Source organism: Oryctolagus cuniculus, chromosome 15 (genome assembly GCF_964237555.1).
Source record: "Oryctolagus cuniculus chromosome 15, mOryCun1.1, whole genome shotgun sequence".
NCBI lineage: Eukaryota > Metazoa > Chordata > Mammalia > Lagomorpha > Leporidae > Oryctolagus > Oryctolagus cuniculus.
The window spans coordinates 15,352,700-15,372,067 of NC_091446.1; the positions used below are offsets into that span (position 1 = coordinate 15,352,700).

At 42.3% G+C, this 19,368-nt stretch overlaps 1 protein-coding gene across 2 annotated transcripts in view; it reads right to left on the minus strand.

The window, feature by feature from the left end:
• TRUB1 (TruB pseudouridine synthase family member 1) overlaps positions 1-19,368 on the minus strand; it is a 52,878-nt gene that overhangs the window by 11,197 nt on the left and 22,313 nt on the right. For both annotated transcript variants that reach the window (XM_002718725.5, XM_017348600.3), the window contains one exon: positions 7,681-7,762. In XM_002718725.5, the coding sequence (XP_002718771.1) occupies positions 7,681-7,762 (82 nt within the window). The remainder of the gene's footprint in view (positions 1-7,680; positions 7,763-19,368) is intronic.

Below are 19,368 nucleotides of genomic sequence, written 5' to 3' on the forward strand. Positions count from 1 at the left end.
TCGCCTGGAGGGGCTCTCTTGACTGCAGGGCAGAGAGGGGGAATCCCAAACAAAGCACAGTGAAATTACTGAGCACAGATCAGCATTTGGAGAGCAGTGGCAGCGGGAATTCAAGGAAATTACACAAAGAAAGAGCTTCATGAGTCCCCTGAGACTGAATAAATTCTAAGTCATACATTTATACAGTGAGTTTCCACAAAATTAACCAAGGAATAACTACCAAAGCTCTTACATGGCTGGGAGATGTTTGAATTTCAACCACTCAGAATGAAGAAACTCCGCTGAACCCCTGGGACATTCAATAGAGACCTCAGAAAAGCCAGCAAAGAAAGCTAGCCAAGAAAACCAATCCACAATGAAAAATCTTTCTACCAAGGAAAACTTCACAACATGCACCTACCAGTAAAGGCCACCAAACATTAGAAAAAGAAATAATGTCAACCAGACAGAAATTCTGCCAGAGCATAGAAAAAACTGGTAATATCCCCACCTCAACGTATGAGTTCAGCAGAATCTTGGTATCAAAACCACTCAGGGACATTGAGAGAAAGAAAATAATAAAGAGTAGTTTCACCCACAAACACAGATGCAAAAGTCCTCAACTCAGTATTAGTAAACCAAATACAACAATTTATCACAACCAAGTTGGATTTAATCCAAAAATGTTAGTTTGATATTTGCATAAGGAAAAAAAATCAATAGGCTCCAAAAAATTTGCTAGAATTCAATATCTGCTCATAATTAAAAACAAAACAAAACAAAACACAGCAAATTATAAATAGAAGTCAACTTCATTGTTTTCATTAGAAAGCTAAGGACAAAAAAGGTAGAAAGTACAATTCTTGAAAGAAAGCAAGCTGTGCTTCTAGATATCAAGACTCAGAGAGACCAAGATGGCAGAACAGGGAGGGAGCTTACTGCTCTAGTCTAGGGGAAGATAGTTTTTAAAAAAAAATGTGAAGAGAGTACAATTTCAGGGAAGAGTTAGGGAAAAAACAGCACAGGAAATTCCATGTACATTAGAGGAACACTGTGGATCTACGTAGAGGGTGTGGACACACACAACTCCAGACCTTAGCAGCCAAGAGCCTCAGCACCAGCTTGGAGAGAGAGGTGAGGCCAGACTGCAGCAGCCCAAGCCACTGGCAATAAAGCTGCGGGAAGAGCATGGCATGAGTCTGGCTTGGAGCCCTGGTGGAGGACAATATACCTGCCAACCTAGATGGAAAAAAATGGGGGCCATGTTTCTGTCAACTCGACCACCTGGCACTGGCATCCTGTAACTAGCTGACAAGGGGCGGGTGCCATTTTGTACATACGTAACAGCTGTCCCCCCTGGTTTCCACATGCCCAGTAACCAGCCAAGAGGAGATGCCTAAGTCTGGCTGGAGGAACTGACAGGGACTGGATGCTTGTGACTGTGCGAGCCTTGTGTGCTGGGACTGTGAAAACACTGTGGCTGTGTGGGAGGACAAAGGGTGTGGCTGGGTCTTCGGGCAGTCACTGTGGGTGGCTCCACACATTCAGGGCTCTCTAATTGCCTGGGGAGGATCATTGCTGCAGCACCTGTGTTCACACTGAGTACTACACAGATCCTATTTGTGGTACTTGTGGCAGCATGAATGAATATTATACCCACTGGGGTTGGGGACCAGGCATTGGTCTCCTTGGAGGAGGGGAGGTGAGCGTGAGAATACACCAACACATGAGAACAAACCTCCCATCTGATTTAAAAGAGAGAGAGAGAGATTTACCAAGCCCAACTTGGGTATCATCTTGGGCAACTCCCCACACCCTGGAGCACTGAACAGAGCTCCCTGACCCCACCCTGCACACGCCTCTGGGTATTCACTGAAAGAGCAGACACTCCACTAATCCGCAGAGGCAGATTCCAAAGATAAAAGCCATCACAAGGAAAAACTAAAAAACAACATGTATTATCACAAATACCTAATAATAAATGCAGCAACTCAAGAAACAAGAGCAAGGAAGACGGTATGATGTCCCCAAAAGAACACAACACATCAATACTAGAATGTGAGGATGAATCAACTGATGAAAGGCCAGAAACAGAATTCAAAAATTGATCACAGGATTACTTAGAAGTAATCAGAACCAAATTCATGAACTAAAGAAATCTGTACATGACATAAATGAAAATGTTTCCCATGAAACTGAGATTTCAAAGAGAAATCAAAACCAAATACTTGAAATGAATAACTCAATAGAATAAATAAAAAATACGGTAGAAAGCAGTGGATCACAGAAGAAATCAAAAGAGAAATCATGAAACTGTTGAAGAACAGGGGTTTTTTTTTTATACTATTTGCTGAACTTTTTACTTAGTATAGAGTTAATCTTCTGTTTATGAAGTTAATTGAAAATAGACTTTAGTAAAAAATAAGAATGAGAATAGGAGAGGAAAGAAGAAAGGTGGGAGAGCAGGTGGGAGGGTGGTTATGGTGGGAAGAATCACTATGTTCCTAAAGTCATATTTATGAAATGCATGAAGTTTGTACACCTTAAATAAAAGGTTCCTGGGGAGAAAAATGACTCAGTCTTAAACTACAGCCATTAAGACAGTTTGGTGCTAACATAATGATAGACAAACTGACCAATATAACAAAACAAATTCCAAAAAACCTATATCTAAATGGTGTTTGATTTGTGGCAAAGCAAGCAACGTAGATTATTGGAGGAAAATGCTAAGAAAATGGAATATCCCTGTAGGAAAAAATGGAGGATTGCACATGCAATCTGTCTGTCTGTTTCTCCCTCTCTCTCTCTATCTCTCTCTTTCATCTCTTTTCTCTCTTGACAAAAAAAAAAGGGGGGGGGGGCCAGTGTTGTGGTATAGTAGGCTAAGCTAATGCTTGTGGCGCCAGCATGCATATCAGAGTGCTGATCCAAGTTTCAGGTGCTCTGCTTCCATTTAGATTCCTGCGAATGTGCCTGGGAAAGCAGTGAATGATAGTCCAAATACGTGGGTCCCTGCTAGCATGTGGGAGACCCAGATGGAGTCCTGAGCTCCTGGCTTCAGCCTCTACCAGCCTCAGCCATTACAACCATTTGGGGAGTGAACCAGCAAATGGAAGACCTCATTCTCTCTGTCTCTCTCTTCTCCCTTCCCCTATCCTCACCCCCAACACCCTACTTGTCAAATAAATAAATAAATAAATCTTTTTAAAAATAAAAGCTTCTAAAATATAGGAAAATATCTTCATGCTATGGGCAGTTATCCAAAACAGGATATCAAAAGTACTAATGATAAAAGAAAAGACTTGATAAACTGTCTATATTTCAAAGACACAATTAGGAGAGGAAAAAAGGCAACCAATGCACACAACCAAAGAGGCACACACATCATCTCATAAAGAGATCAAACAAATCAACAACAAAAAAAAGCAACTCAATAGGGAAAGAAAAAAAATAAAAGTGGGCAAGACACCTGGTCAGAACACAAAAGACGGCTAATGAGTCAGAAAACATGATAAAGTGCTGAATTTCATTAGTAATCAAATTAAAACCACAAGTACTACTGCACTACTCATCAGAATGGCCAAAATGAAAAGCACTCTTAATTTGATGTGCAGCTCAAGATGCGGAACATGTGGAACTCACACATTGCTGGTGGAAACATAAAGTTACACAACCGCTTCAGAAAACTTATGATTTCCAGCACAGTTAAATATACACCTACTCAATGGCCCAGTAATTCTTCTTGAATATACACCCAAGAAAGATGAATACAGGTGTCTATCAAAAGACAGGTACAAAATATACTTTGCAGCTTTATTCATAAAGCACCAAACTAGGTACAACCCAGATGTCTATCAATAGAACAGTACGTGTGCATGTATATTTATGCATGTGTGCATGTATGTGTGTATTCACACTGGCACACTACATAGTAATAAAACATTCAAAGAACTAATACATGGAACAACATGGATGAACACAAATACAAGTGGGAGAATCCACAGACAAAAGGACACATACTGTTTAATATCTTTACATTAACTACAAAAATACTCAGTTATACCACAGAGTGAGAACTGACATGGTTGAAGTTAGACTAAGTTATCTTTGGAGAAGAGCAGAGTAGGGTCCAGGATGGGGCAGAAGAAGGATTTCTAGGAATCTGCCATTTCTTGACAAGGTACCGGTAGCTCTGTGATGTCTGCTCTGTGACAACCCATTGAACTGTACAAATATTTTCTGTTGACTTTTATTTATGAAATACTTTATAATAAGAAAAGTTCAAACACAAAAACCAGCACTATAAGAAGATTGCAAATTTATGCAAATCACAATCTGAGACCCAATTCACCTCTTTAGCTCTCTCCAGGATGAGCCTCTGAAGCAATGGCAGGCAAACCACACACAGTCCAAGAGGAGCCACTCCTGGCATATAGACCAGGTTCATGCATTTGAGAAAATCTTGGTGACATCCTGGCATTCTCCAAACTAAAAGGTGGTGCTGTTTAGAACAGAGAATTCACAGGAGAAACCTCTTCCCTTTCACATTTCTTGTCTCAGGAAGGACAGAGGAGCAGTCAGGCCTTCCCAAAAGCTTGGCCTACATGTAGCTGGGAGAGGTACAGCCTGAGTGTCCTAAGCTCAGTGGAGAACAGAAGAGCACACGAAAGCCGCTGTCATCAGAGACCAGTACCCAATGGTACTGGACACTCAGTGCTCAGGCTCAGGCGAGAAAGGAGCAGAAGGGGCAAAGACTCTGTCTTCCCTAGGACCCACCTGAAAAGACCTGTGCTCCAGTCTGACCTACTCACACTCTAACTGCCCTATTCTATATGCCACATGTTCCATCCAGGTCACAGGGAGGTAGGGTCACAGCCCTTTAGCTTAAGAGACTGAGACGCTAACGCACATTTGCACACAGTGAAGAACATTGCTCAGGAGTAACACGGAGCCGCGACAGAGAGCAAAGGGAAGCGTCCTGCAAATCCCCACTGTGAGACGAAGCCAGAGACACGTTCTCTTACTCCTCAAAGCTGCTTCAGCCGTTTGGAACAACAGCTAAAAATAGCATTTCAAGACAGGACAAGATGACCTAAGAGCCTCCAGCAGACACAGGCTGAAAGTTGCCTTAGTTATCCAGTGTCAGAGGCTCGCAAAGGGTCAATTAAGAACTACATTCTGGGTTGTTTCAGTGACTGGGTGGGGTGGCAGTTCCTGTGGCCTTCAGTGGGTGGGGACCAAGGATGGCTGACGTCCTGCTCTGTGCAGAATCAGGGGACACAATGGGGAATCGTCCTGTGTGCTGCCTGGCTTCTGGATGCATGGCAGATATTCAAGGAGGTGAAAGGCCTGCTTATAATTACCCAGGGCTAGACTCTGATTCCATTCTACATTTAAACGTGAACTATTTTATCCCATTTTAGAATTGTCAAGTAATGAATCATTAATACCATACAACATTGCAGTCTGCATTTCTACTAACAGCTTTCAAAGCAATTTATGGATAAGTATAAAAAGACTATTTTATGAAGACTTTTAGTATAGTAATATCTGTAAATCCAAATATCAATGTATCTTTTTATTAAAAATTAATTTTATATCTTTTTTATATTTCATTATTGCAGTATTTTTAGTTTTAAAAATACATGTCAGTGGGGCTGGTACTGTGGCGTAGGGGGTAAAGCAGCCGCCTGCAGTGCCAGCATCCCATATGGGCACCGGTTCGTGTCCTGGCTGCTCCACTTCTGTTCTAGCTCTCTCCTATGGCCTGGGAAAGCAGTAGAAGATGGCTCAAGGCCTTGGGCCCCTGCACCTGCGTGGGAGACCTGGAAGAAGCTCCTGGCTCCTGGCTTCGAATAGGTGCAGCTCCAGCCATTGTGGCCAATTGGCAAGCAAACCAGAAGATGAAAGACACTCCTCCCTCCCTCCCTCTCTCCCTCTCTCCCTCCCTCCCTCCCTTTCCCTCTCTCTCTCTCTCTGCCTTTCCTTCTCTTTCTGTGTAAGTCTGACTTTCAAATAAATAAATAAATCTTAAAAAAATACATGTGAGCAGGTGAGAGATCCCTGAATTTTACTGTGGGAAAGTAGAGGTGGAATATTAGATACTGGTCATAGGAAAGATGTTTGCTGTGGCACTTTAGAAGATACTTGGGATGCCTGTATTACACAGCAGGGCGCCTGGCCTGAATCCTACCTTCCAATTATGCTTTCCTAACTATGCACACCTTGGGAAGCAGCAGGAGATGATTTAATAATTTGGGTCGCTGCCTCCCACATGGAAGAACCACACTCAGTTCCAGGCTCCTGACTTTGGCCCGGCCCAGTCCTGGCTGTTCGGAGCATTTGGGAAATGAACCAGCAAATGGCAGATCTTCTGACTCTCTGTCTTTCAAATAAAATAAACAGATAAATATATTTTAAAAGCCTTCTAGTTATATTTGGGTTTCAATTAAGTGAGGGTCCATTATTATTTACTAATAATAACTTCAAGGATAATTCAACATCTGTATTTTAAAGGAATTGAAATAAATCAGTGCTTTTTCTTTTTACTATGTTGCTTGATTAATCAAGCAAGATACTAAGCTACATATAAACAGAAGAAGTTAATAGGAGAAGTGAAGCTATTATTAACAAGGAAAAGATTGGTTTTACTATTGGGGCAATGTGTAATACATAATGACAATCAACACGAAAACACAGGGAGGCCAGAAACTCGACTACCTACAGCTAAATTACAAAAGATGACATTAAGCATGGGGGAAAACCAGAAAGCCTACAAATAATTCACAACTGGTGACAAAATAATGCAGGTGAACTGACTTACAAAACTGCAACTGCTACATTATAAATAGCATAAGCTCTGTCAGAGTTGCTAGGAGACCATTTCATTCCTCCATCCTTTCCCAAAGTAGTGAATGGTAAAAAATGAAGGTGGGCCCCAGTGACTTCCGCTTTACTTCCAGAGAAACAGCTTTTTTTACCCCAAAAGCATGAGACCATCATGAGTTTTAAGCAATAACTAAACCTGGCACATTTACTTCAACAGCTGAAAAGTAATTGTTTAAAAACAAAACTGGGCCAGCACTGTGGCACAGCAGGTTAAGCTGTCATTTGCAATGCAGTCTTCCCATGTCAGCCAGAGTCCCAGGGGCTCTGCTCCTGACCCAGCTCCCTGCTAACGCACCAAGGAAGGCAGAAAAAAACAGCCCAAGTACTTGGGCCGCTGCTACCCACATGAGACCGGGATAGAATTCTTGGCTCTTGACTTTGGCCTGGCCCAGATCTGACTGTTTCAGCCATTTGGGGAGTAAAGCAGCAGATGGATGATCTGTTTCTTCCCCTCTCTTTCAAATAAATAAATAAACCTTTAAAAAATTTAAAAATGGCAAGAAACAGGCAAAATCTAACTAGTGCTGCTTTGTCTCATTTTCTAGGGAAAATATCCTAAATATTGGTTACAAAAGAACAATTCTTAACATTAAAGAAACTTATTCTAAGAAAAGAAACAATCATAAATCTTTATTCATAAACTCATACCAAGTAAGCAACACTGTGATAAACAAGTTGCAGTCTTCTTAAAGAAATTACTTAGAAATAAAATCAGTGATACTGTCAGGCAAGAATTTGGTTTTAAAATTTTGCATTCACAGAAGCTTTCTTTAAATGTTAAAAAAGAAAGACTATGTTAAACGAACTTCTTACCGTAAGGTTTTACTTCTGTTATTTTCCCTGTAGAATCTAAGGTGTCAGTGGCTCTCCCCAGTTCTCCAACAGCAACATACCTCTACAAGAAGAGAAACAGGGGACAAAAATGGGCCACGAGGTAAAGAAAAACAGTCACGCTTGTTTATACAGATCTTTACAAGTTGATATAAAATTTTATGACCACCCTGACACAAAATGAAGGTGAACATATCAGTTTGTTAGTTTCTGATATGTGGGAAGCACTTGTGTAAATGGAAAAACATGCACAAACTTCTCACACCAGCCAACATGAGAAAGAAAAATCTGATTTTGTTGGTAATTATGGTTTATAAACATACTGCTATTGGAAACAAATTCCTAAAACCACTTTTATGATATCTCATTTTTAAGAAAAATTTTCAGATATACTCAAGAGTACTGAGAATAGTACCATAAACTCTGATAACATTCAGTAATTTTACCACACACACAATTAAAATCAATTTTAAATAAGACAATCTTTTACTTTTTATATGAAATACTAAGACAAATCTTAGTAACTAGATCACAAATTTAAACAAGAGCTTATATGAGAAAATGAGTTAAACTCATATAGCAGAAGTAATGCACTTGACAATTAAATATATTTTCTTAATAAAGAGAAATTGATATTTAAGTTCTCTGAAAGGAAAGAAGTCCCTTCAAAGAATCGACCATTAGTCATTCTGGTTCTCATGTGGTAGGGCACACTTGTAGGTCATATTCTTCACTCTCTTAGCCAAATTCAAATTTTATTTGGTGCATCCCATGTAGCAAGAAAAGTGCAAGGACTATTATTCCCACTAAAAATAATCTGGATTTACCTGAACATTTTTTATTAAAATTTTTCATTTTTTATTTACTTGAAATGCAGAGTTACAGAGAGAACAGAGACACACAGAGAGAGAAATCTTCCATCAGCTGGTTCACCCCTAAAATGGCTATAATGGCTGGGGCTGAACCAGGCCAAAGCCAGGAGTGCAGAGCTTCTTCCAGATCTCCCATATGGGTGCAGGGGCCTAAGCACTTGTGCCATCTCCCTGGATCAGAAGTGGAACAGTCGGGTCATGAACCGGCGCCCAATGGGATGCCAGTGTCACAGATGGAGGCTTAACCTGCTATGCCACAATGCTGGCCAAATCTGAGCATCTTTAAAAAGAAGGCGCAAAGCATTTTGCAGAAATATAAGCTTATTAACAAAAAATATTATGCTAGTGAAGGGGCTTGAGACAGAATGTCAAAAGATATTAAAACTCCAAAATCCCATAAATGTGCTGATTTTATAGCAGCTTAAGGCACTTTGTTGAAATAATCTTCATATTATATAGCTTATTTATTTTTTTAATTTGAAAAGCAGTGTTAATGAGAGAAGGAGAAACCGAGAGAGTAAGCTTTTCCACCTGCTGGTTCAGTCCCCAAACGGCCACAACAGCCGGGGCTGGGCTAGGCTGAAGCCAGGAGCCAGGAGTTTCATCCGGGTCTCCCATGTGGGTGGCAGAGGCTCAAGCATGTGAGCCATCTTCTGCTGCCTTCCCAGACACCTCAGCAGGGACACATCAGAAGTAGAGAAGCCATGGCCGGCGCTGCAGCTCACTAGGCTAATCCTCTGCCTGCAGCGCCGGCACACGGGGTTCTAGTCCCGGTTAGAGCACCGGATTCTGTCCCGGTTGCCCCTCTTCCAGTCCAGCTCTCTGCTGTGGCCTGGGAAGGCAGTGGAGGATGGCCCAAGTTCTTGGACCCACATGGGAGACCATGAGGAAGCACCTGGCTCCTGGCTTCGGATCGGCACAGCGTGCCGGCCGTAGCAACCATTTGGGGGGTGAACCAATGGAAGGAAGACCTTTCTCTCTGTCTCACTCTCTCACTGTCTAACTCTGCCTGTCAAAAAAAAAAAAAAAAAAAAAAAAAAAAGTAGAGCAGCCAGGACTCAAACCAGCACCTATATGGGATGCCGGCACTGGAGGAGGTGGTTTAACCTGTTGCATCACAATGCCAGCTCCAGTGCCAGCCCCAGGATATTAGCTTTTTTCTTTCTACAAATGCAGTATGGGAGGATATGTTCCAATGCATTTAAATTAATTTTTAAAATCTCATTAGTGTTGACAAAATTTAGTATAACTCAATATGCAGTCTTATTACCTCAGATGCCCTACTCAAGCTCCTATATTTTGAACAATCAAACTAGAGCAAGCTGCCCATGGGGAGAAATACATAGCACAAAGGGTAAGAACCCAGGCTCAAAATCAAACTGACTGAGTTTGAAGTCTGACTCCATCACAGTTGGTTAAATAAACTGAGTTAGTTTTTCCCACTCAAGCATCATTTCCTTCTCTGAAAATAAGGAAAATAAAAGTACCATATGAGAAGAAGCAAAGAATTTAGAACAATATCTGATCCTACTAAAGGGCAGCTAATACTACTACTGCACCATTATTAGTATTATTACTCTTAGAAGAAGATGACACAGACTGATTCACAGCAGTAGTGGTCAGAGTGACCCATCCGGATACAGTGAGTTCCCATAAGAAATCGTAAAGCAACAAAATGCTGATTTTTGCAGTAAGAGTCTGTCTAGTTGCCTAAGAAAACAATACAACCTTGTATATTATGCCTTGAATTTCTTTGCACCATTCTGCTATGTAACAATATTGAACTAGGAGGCTCACGGGCTTGCCAAGTACAGGATGCTCATTCTGGTCTCCAGATGACGGCTGTTCTGTACCTTGGCACAAGCATGTTCCCTAGCCTGAGCTCCCTCTCTTCCTTCAGGACCAGACCTCAGTCATCTTTCAAAGCCACCCAGCTACTATCACCCACCCTTCCAGCATGGCTCAATATACATTTCCTACATAGAAAGAATGAAGCCTACATCAAATCCACAAATTCAATCATTTTTCTATGAGTGTACAAAGTATCCTCCTAGGTGTTTATGAGATAAGCAGTAGAGTGCTAGGTCTCTGAGAGGTAAGGAGGTAAGACATCAATAAAGCCAACGACCACGGAGGGTAATGATGAGAATGGCAATAACAGACGATAATGGCTGCTCCCAATGGTTAACCTTAATCATCTCTAACACCAAACTGTTTCGTACACAATCATCTATAGATTATAGATGATCATGATTTTTCCAAGTATATTTAATCTTTGATCCTTACCTTTCCAAATGATAAACTCTGTTAGTGAGGATTTTGCATTGTCCCCTTACTGGATGGAAACACAGTAGCAGCTTAATAAAGAGTTACTGATAGGATTATACACATGAAGAGGCAGTTCCCGCACATGCAATTCTTTGTATTTCACCATGCTTACGGACATCTAGATTATACCTGCCAATACTCAAATCTTCACATTTACACTGCATCTGGCTACATGCTGGATTCTTTTTTGGGAGGGTAAGAGCTAAACCAGCAGTTCTCAAACATTTTGGTTCCAGAACACCTAGAGACAGAAAACGTATTATGAAACTCTGTCTATCTGTTCACATTTATTGTATTAGGAATTAAAACTAAGGAGCTGGCACTGTGGCACAGCAGGTTGAGACCCCGCCTGCTGTGCCAGCATCCCATATGGACACTGGTTAGAGTTGCCTGCTCCACTTCTGATCTAGCTCCCTGCTAAAACACCTGGGAAAGCAGCAGAAGATGGCCCAAGTGCTTGGACCCCTGCACCCACTTTAAGAAGCTCCTGGCTCCTGGTTTTGGCCTGGCTCAGTCCTGGCTGTTGCACCCATTTGGAGGATGAAACAACAGATCAAAGATTCTCTCTCTCTCTCCACCCCTACCCTCCCCCCATGTGTGTGTGTGTGTGTGTGCGTGCACCATTGCTTCTGCCTCTCAAATACATAACTCTTTTTTTAAAAAAAGAAGTTTTAACTGAAAATTGTCTGAACACACTAATACCCATGCACACATTCCATTAGCACTAAGAGCAATAATACTGACCATCTGGTAGCTGTTGAAAAACTCCCCTGAATAGATGTCAGATTGCAGGTAAAAAAGGCAAAACTGAAAATAATTTTGGCTTTTATTTTCCAAGATATCGGCTAGGGAGGGAGCTTACTGCTCTAGCCTAGAAAATAGCTAAAAAAAAATGTGGAGAGACTGCAATCACAGGGAAGGGTCAGGGAGAAAATGGCAGAGGAAACTGCACACAAATTGGGGGGACACTGTGGACCTAGATGGAGGGTGTAGACGCCCCCAGTTCAGGACCCCAGCAGCCATGAGCCTCAGCATCAGCCCCTCAGTGAGGAGAGACCAGAATGCAGCAGCCCAGACCACTGACGACGAAGCTGAGGGAAGAGCCTGGCCCGGATTGGAGCCTTGTGGGGGACAATATATCTGCGACCCTAAAGAAAAAAACAGGACACATTTCTCTCTCCCCACCCACCCAGCACCAGCATCCTGTAATGAGCTGAGAGAGGGCAGGGGCCATTTTGGACCTAAGTAACAGTTGTACCAGCTCCTGTCTGTGCACCAAGCAACCAGCTGAGTGGAGATGTCTGAGTGGCTGGGAGAACTGACAGGGATCTGGGTGCTCATGCCTGTGGGAGCCTTGTGTGCTGGGACTGTGAAAACGCTGTGGCTGCAGGGAAGGGCACAGGGTGTGGCTGGGTCTTTAGGCAGTCACTGTGGGCAGCTCCACATTTTCTGGGCTCCATGATTTCCTTGTGAGGGTCACTGCTACAGAATCTGTGTTCAGATCAAGAACTGGATGGATCCTTTGTGTGGTTCTCATGGCAGCATGGATGAAAACTGTACCCACTGGGGACAGCACCCAGGCATTGGTCTCCTTGGAGGAGAAGAGGTGAGCGTGAGAATACACCAACAGAGCAGAACAAACCTCTCTTCTGATTAAAAAAAAACGATGTACCAAGCCCAACTTCGGTGTCATCTTGGGCAACTCCCCACACCCTGGAGCACTGAACAGAACTCCCTGACCCCACTCAGCACATGCCTCTGGGTATTCACTGAAAGAGCAGACACCCCACTAATCCACAGAGGCAGATTCCAAAGATCAAAGCCATCACAAGGAGAAATAAAAAAAAAAAAAACATGTATCATCCCAAATACCTAATAGTAAATGCAGCAATTCAAGAAACAAGAACAAGGAAGACAACATGATGCCCCCAAAAGAACACAACTCATCAATACTAGAATGTGAGGATGAAGAGACTGACAAAAATGCCAGAAACAGAATTCAAAAAATTGATCATAGGATTACTTAGAAGCAATAAGAAGCGAATTCATGAACTAAAGAAATCTGTACATGACATGAAGGAAAATGTTTCCCATGAAATTGAGATTTCAAAGAGAAATCAAAACCAAATATTAGAAATGAATAATTCAATAGAACAAATAAAAAATATGGTAGAAAGCTTTAATTACAGACTCAAGGAGGAGGATGGGGAGAAGAGGGAGAGGGAGAAGGAGAAGAAGGAAAAGGAGAGGAGAAGAAGAAGGATAAAGAAGAAAGAGGAGAAAGAAGAAAGAGGAGAAAGAAGAAAGAGGAGAAAGAAGAAAGAGGAGAAAGAAGAAAGAGGAAGGAGGAGATGAAAGGAGGAGGAAGGTGGAAGAAGATGAGGAAGAGGAGGAGGAGGAAGAAGATTAGAAAACTAAAAAACAGTGTTGGAGATTTATGGGATACTATCAAATGACCCGACATACAGGTCTGAAGAGTTCCTGAAGGCGTGAAAAGGCAAAATGGATTAGAAGGCCTTTTAAGTTAAATAATTACACAAAACTTCCATAATTTGGAAAAAGAAAGGGACATCCAAGTACAGGAGGCACACAGAATTCCTAATAGACATGACCAGAGAAGATCCTCACCATGACACAGTGTAGTCAAACTCTCCACAGTAAAACATGAAGAAAAGATACTAAAATGTGAATGAGACAAACGCCAGATTACTTTCAGAGGATCTTCAATTAGACTCACAGCTGACTTCTCATCAGAAACCCTACAGGCTAGAAAAGATGGTGAGATATATTCCAAGTCTTGAGAGAAAAAAAAAAAACTATCAACTCAGAATACTATATCCTGCAAAGCTCTCATTTATGTATAAAGGTGAAATAAAGACCTTCCATAACAAGCAGAAATTGAAAGAATTTGTCACCACTCATCCAGCCTTACCAAAGATGCTTAAGGATGTGCTACACACAGAAACATGGTCATCACTATGAAAGAAGGTGAAAGCAGAAAGTCTCCCAGTAAAAGTACAAAGGAAATCCAAAGTAAACAATAGGAATATTAATGGAAAAATAGCAGGGCCAAGTCCCTACTTACCAGTAGGCACCTTGAATGCAAATGGCCTCAACTCTCCAGTTAAAAAATACAAACTGGGGGTGGGGGTCCCAAGTTGGTGGTAAAGCAATGAAGATCCAAGACATGCAGGGCAAAATAGATAGTTAAAAAGGAGAGATGATACATGCTGGAGATAGAGCCAAGGGAAATTTGTGATGGGAAGACCAGGAGACCAACAGAGACTGGGCAGGTCCATACCGAAAAAGCAAATAAGAAAGGGAAGTGGTGGAGACTCGGACCTGGAAGGTTGGCACCAGTCCCCAGTGAACCACGTGAGACGGAAATCGTGGGTCCACAGAGCTGCAAATAGCAGTGGGAGGGAGAGTTTGGTGAACTGCTTTTGAAGTTCCAGGCGGGGAAAAAAGAGAAGGTACAGAGGAACAGAGAGGTCCGGCATCCCCTCCCACCTCCTTTCCCCCTTCCCTCCCAGACCTGCAGCAGGCTGTGAGAAGCCATTTTGTTGGTTTACATATTTGAACCTAAGCAGGGGACTGCTGTCTTTCCCTCCTGTGCACACAGCCATCAATTGCCAGAGCCAACTGAACAGAACCCCCACTCAGGAATGAGGACCACAACATTTCAGAAGAATTTCTTCCCCACTGTGGGGAGCAACTGGGAGCAACTCGGACTAGACTAAGTTACTGGAATTAAGACTTATTCTATGCATCTGCTTTCCCACAATATGGCGCTGAGAAGGGAAACAGCTTCTACACAGCTGCCTCCAGTTCAACCAATAAACTGTGGGACCTGCTCCTGATTGGAGGAGAGCAGCGTACTTGGCGTGTGGGTAGCAGAGTTGGGATTGGTGGAAGAGGACTATAAAGGAGGAGAGAGATGGCATGCACAAGGAACATCTAAGGGGAACATCTAGCTGAAGGAACACCTGTGCAGCCCCCGAGAAAGCCGGCCGGCGGTGTGCCGCTCCCCTGCGGAAGTGGGGAATGTGGCCAGGGGGAACTGCCCTTCCACGGAGGTGGAAGGGATAGTAGCCAACCCAGGAAGAACCAGCAGCAAACCCAGGGAGGGCCGAGCAGACGAAAGAGCAGCGCAGGGTCTTGTGTCGTTCCCCCACGAAGACGGGGAGCGACATAATGGTGCCGTGACTCGGATATGAAGCCTAGGCAGGGCTTAGTGTCGTTCCTCCACGAAGGGGGGAGCGACATAATGGTGCCGTGACTCGGATATGAAGCCTAGGCAGGGCTTAGTGTCGTTCCTCCACGAAGAGGGGGAGCGACATAATGGTGCCGTGACTCGGATATGAAGCCTAGGCAGGGTTTAGTGTCGTTCCTCCACGAAGAGGGGGAGCGACACCCACCACGCAAGCTGTACAAGAAGTCCTGAATATTAAAAACTTGAGCCTGCTACATCCACCATTGAGAAGTGAGCCAGGCTCCAGTAGGCAGGGCTCCATTCCTCTACTTGAAAAGCACAGACACATAGAATCTCCTAACAGAAGGAAACCTCACCACAAGAAACACTCCACAGATTAGACGTGCAGTTCATTAAGCAGGGTGATACAACCCTGAACACATCAGAGAATAACACCGGGGCATCCCACAACTGTGAGGAAACTGTGGGTCACACCAACAAAAGGAAAGAAGCTCCTCTGACCAAAAAACTAGAGGAAAGCTATAAAGCCCCATGGGGGCCTGACATTGGATACCTCCTCCACCCTGAAATACTGAACAGAGCACCCAGGCCACATCCAGCATGCATTTCTTGGAACTCACTAAAAGTATAGATGTCCCACAAGACACAAATTAAAGAGAAAAGCAACCAGACAAAAAAAAAGAAAAAGAAAAAATACACAAATGTCAAAAAACAAAGGAAAAACCCTAAATAAGAATAAGGAAGACATTATGAGCCCCCCAAAGGAACACTACAACTTTATAATAATAGAAGGTGAAGGCCGGCGCCGCGGCTCACTAGGCTAATCCTCCGCCTTGCGGCGCCAGCACACCGGGTTCTAGTCCTGGTCGGGGTGCCGGATTCTGTCCCGGTTGCCCCTCTTCCAGGCCAGCTCTCTGCTGTGGCCAGGGAGTGCAGTGGAGGATGGCCCAAGTGCTTGGGCCCTGCACCCCATGGGAGACCAGGAGAAGCACCTGGCTCCTGCCATTGGATCAGCGCAGTGCGCTGGCCACAGTGCGGCGGCCGCGGTGGCCATTGGCAGGTGAACCAACGGCAAAAGGAAGACCTTTCTCTCTGTCTCTCTCTCTCACTGTCCACTCTGCCTGTCAAAACAAAAAACAAAAAACAAAACAAAAAAAACAACAACAACAAAAAAAAAGGTGAAGATGAAGAGATCAAGGATATGCCAGAAACAGAATTCAGAAAATTATCAGATTACTTAGAAGTAAGCAGAAGAAAATCCACGATGTAAATAGAATGTTCACCCAAGAAATTGAGATACTAAATAGAAGTCAGAATGAAATACTAGAAATTAAGAATTCAATAGATCAAATTTAAAAATGCAGTGGAAAGCCTTAACAACAGAACAGGTGAGACGGAAGAAAGAATATCAGAACTAGAAAACAAATTTCTGGAAATATTATAGTCAGACCAAAAAAAGAAGACATTAGAAAATTAAAAAACACAGTTGGAGAACTACAAGATACTATCAAATGACCCAACATATGGATCCTAGGAGTTCTGGAAGGCATAGAAAGACAGGAAGGATTAGAAAGCTTTGTTAATGAAATAATAACAGAAAACTTTGCCAATCAGGAGAAAGAGACAGCCAAGTACAGGAAGTACACAGAAGTCCCAACAGACACGACCAGAAAAGATCTTCACCGTGATGCACTGCAGTAAAACTCTCCACAGCAAAACATAAAGAAAAGATCTTAAAATGTGCATGTGAGAAATGCCAAATCACATTCAGAGGAACTTCAATTAGACTCACCGAAGAATTCCTACCAGAAATCTTACAGGAAAGGAGAGAATGGCAAGATATATTCTAAGTCCTAAGAGAAAAAAACAGTAAACCAAAAATACTGTGTGGTGGAATGAGAAGGTAGCCGCTGGCAATGGAAACTGCCTGCCAACAGGCTGTGATTGGATGGCTTTGGAAACCACATGACAATGGGGCCTGACTTCCAATCCAGCTCTCTGCTGTGACATGGGAAGCAGGAGAAGATGGCCCAAGTCCTGGAGACCCTGCACTCACTTTGGGAACCGCGAAGAAGCACTTGGCTTCTGGCTTCAGATCAGCGCCATTTGGGAAGTGAACCAATGGAAGGAAGACCTTTCTCTGTCTCTTCCTCTGTCAGTAACTCTACCTCTCAAATAAATATATTAAATCTTTAAATGCATATGTATTTAAAAAAAAGACAAGGACTGGCTGAATGGATTAAAAAAGAAAACCCATCTATTTGATGCCTACATGAAACACATCTTACCAACAAAGATGCACATAAACTGAAAGTGAAAGGATAGGAAAAGACAATCCATGCTAAAAAAACACACACACAAAAAAGCTGGTGTAGCCATCCTAATATCAGACAAAATAGACTTCAACACAAAAACTGTTAAAAGAGACAAAGAAGGACATTATATAATGATTAAGGATTCAATTCAACAGGAAGCTGTTTTGTGACCAATACAAATATATATAAACCTAATTACAGAGCACATGACTATCTAAAAGAATGTTTTTTTTTTTTTTAATTTGACAGAGTTACAGACAGAAAGAGAGAGACAGAGAGAAAGGTCTTCATTCCATTGGTTCACTCCCCATATGGCCGCTACCGCCGGAGCTACGCCAGTCAAAAGCCAGGAGCAAGGTGCTTCCTCCTGGGTCTCCCACGTGGATGCAGAGGCCCAAGATCCTGGGCCATCCTCCACTGCCCTCCCAGGCCCACAGCAGAGAGCTGGATTGGAAGAGGGGCAGCCGGGACTAGAACCGGCGCCCACATGGGACGCCGGTGCCCCAGGCGGGGGATTAACCCAGGGATTTAAAGGGAGATATAGACTGAAATACAGCAATAATGGGGTCTTCAAAACCCCACTTTCAGCAATGGACACATCAGCCAGAAAGAAAATGAACAAGGAAACAACAGACTTAATTAACACTATAAATCAAATGGACAGAACAGATAGCCACAGAGCCTTCCACCCTAAGGCCAAAGAATACACATTTTTCTCACAAGTGCATGGAACTTTCTCTAGGATTGACCACCTGCTAGGACATAAAGCAAGCCTCAGCAAATTCAAAAAAATTGAAATCATACCATGCATCTTCTCGGACCACAATGCAATGAAGCTTAATCAGCAGCTCAGGAATCTCCAGAACATATGCAAATACATGGAAACTGAACAACATGTGCCTGTATGAACAGTGGGTCATAGAAGAAATCAAAAGAGAAATAAAAAATTTCTGGAAACAAATGAAGATAACAACACAACATATCAAAACATAAGGAACACAGCAAAAGCAGCGTTCAGTGTTAAGAGGAAAGTTTATAGCAATTTGTGTCCACATCAAGAAATTGGAAAGGCACCAAATAAATGAGCTATCAATGGATCTCAAAGATCTAGAAAAACAACAGCAAACTAAACCCAAAACTAATAAGAGGAAAGAAATAATTAAAATTAGAGAAGAAATCAACAAAATTGAATAAAAAATACAAAAGATCAGCAAAACAAAGAGCTGTTTTTTGAAAAATAAACAAAATAGACACACCAATGACCCAACTAACCAAAAAAAGGAGAAAGAAGACCTAGATCAATAAAAATATAGGTGAAAAAGGAAATATAACAATAGACACCACCGAAATAAAAAGAACCATCAGAATTTAATACAAAGAGCTGTATCCACAAATCCTGAAAAAGATGCAACAGAGAAAGAAAATTATAGACCAATTTCCCTGATGAACACAGATGCAAAAATCCTTAAAAAAATTCTAGTCAATCAAACCCAAAAACATATCAGAAAGATCATTCACCCAGACCAAGTGGGACTTGTCCCTGATATGCAGGGATGGTTCAACATTTACAAATCAAGCAGTGTGACACATCACACTGACAAATTAAAGAACAAAAGCTGTATGATTATCTCAATAGATGCAGAGAAAGCATTTGTTAAAATATAATACCCTTTTATGATGATGAAAACTCTAAGCAAATTGGGTATAGAAGGAACATTTCTCAACACAATCAAGGCAATTTATGATGAACCCAAGGCCAGCATCCTATTGCATGAGAAAAAGTTGAAAACATTCCCACTGAGATCCAGAACCAGACATGCATGCTCACTCTCACTATCACTATTTAATATAGTCCTGGAAGTTTTAGCCAAAGCCATTAGGTAAGAAAAAGAAATCAAAGGGATACAAATTGGAATGAAGACTATCCCTGTTAGCAGATGAT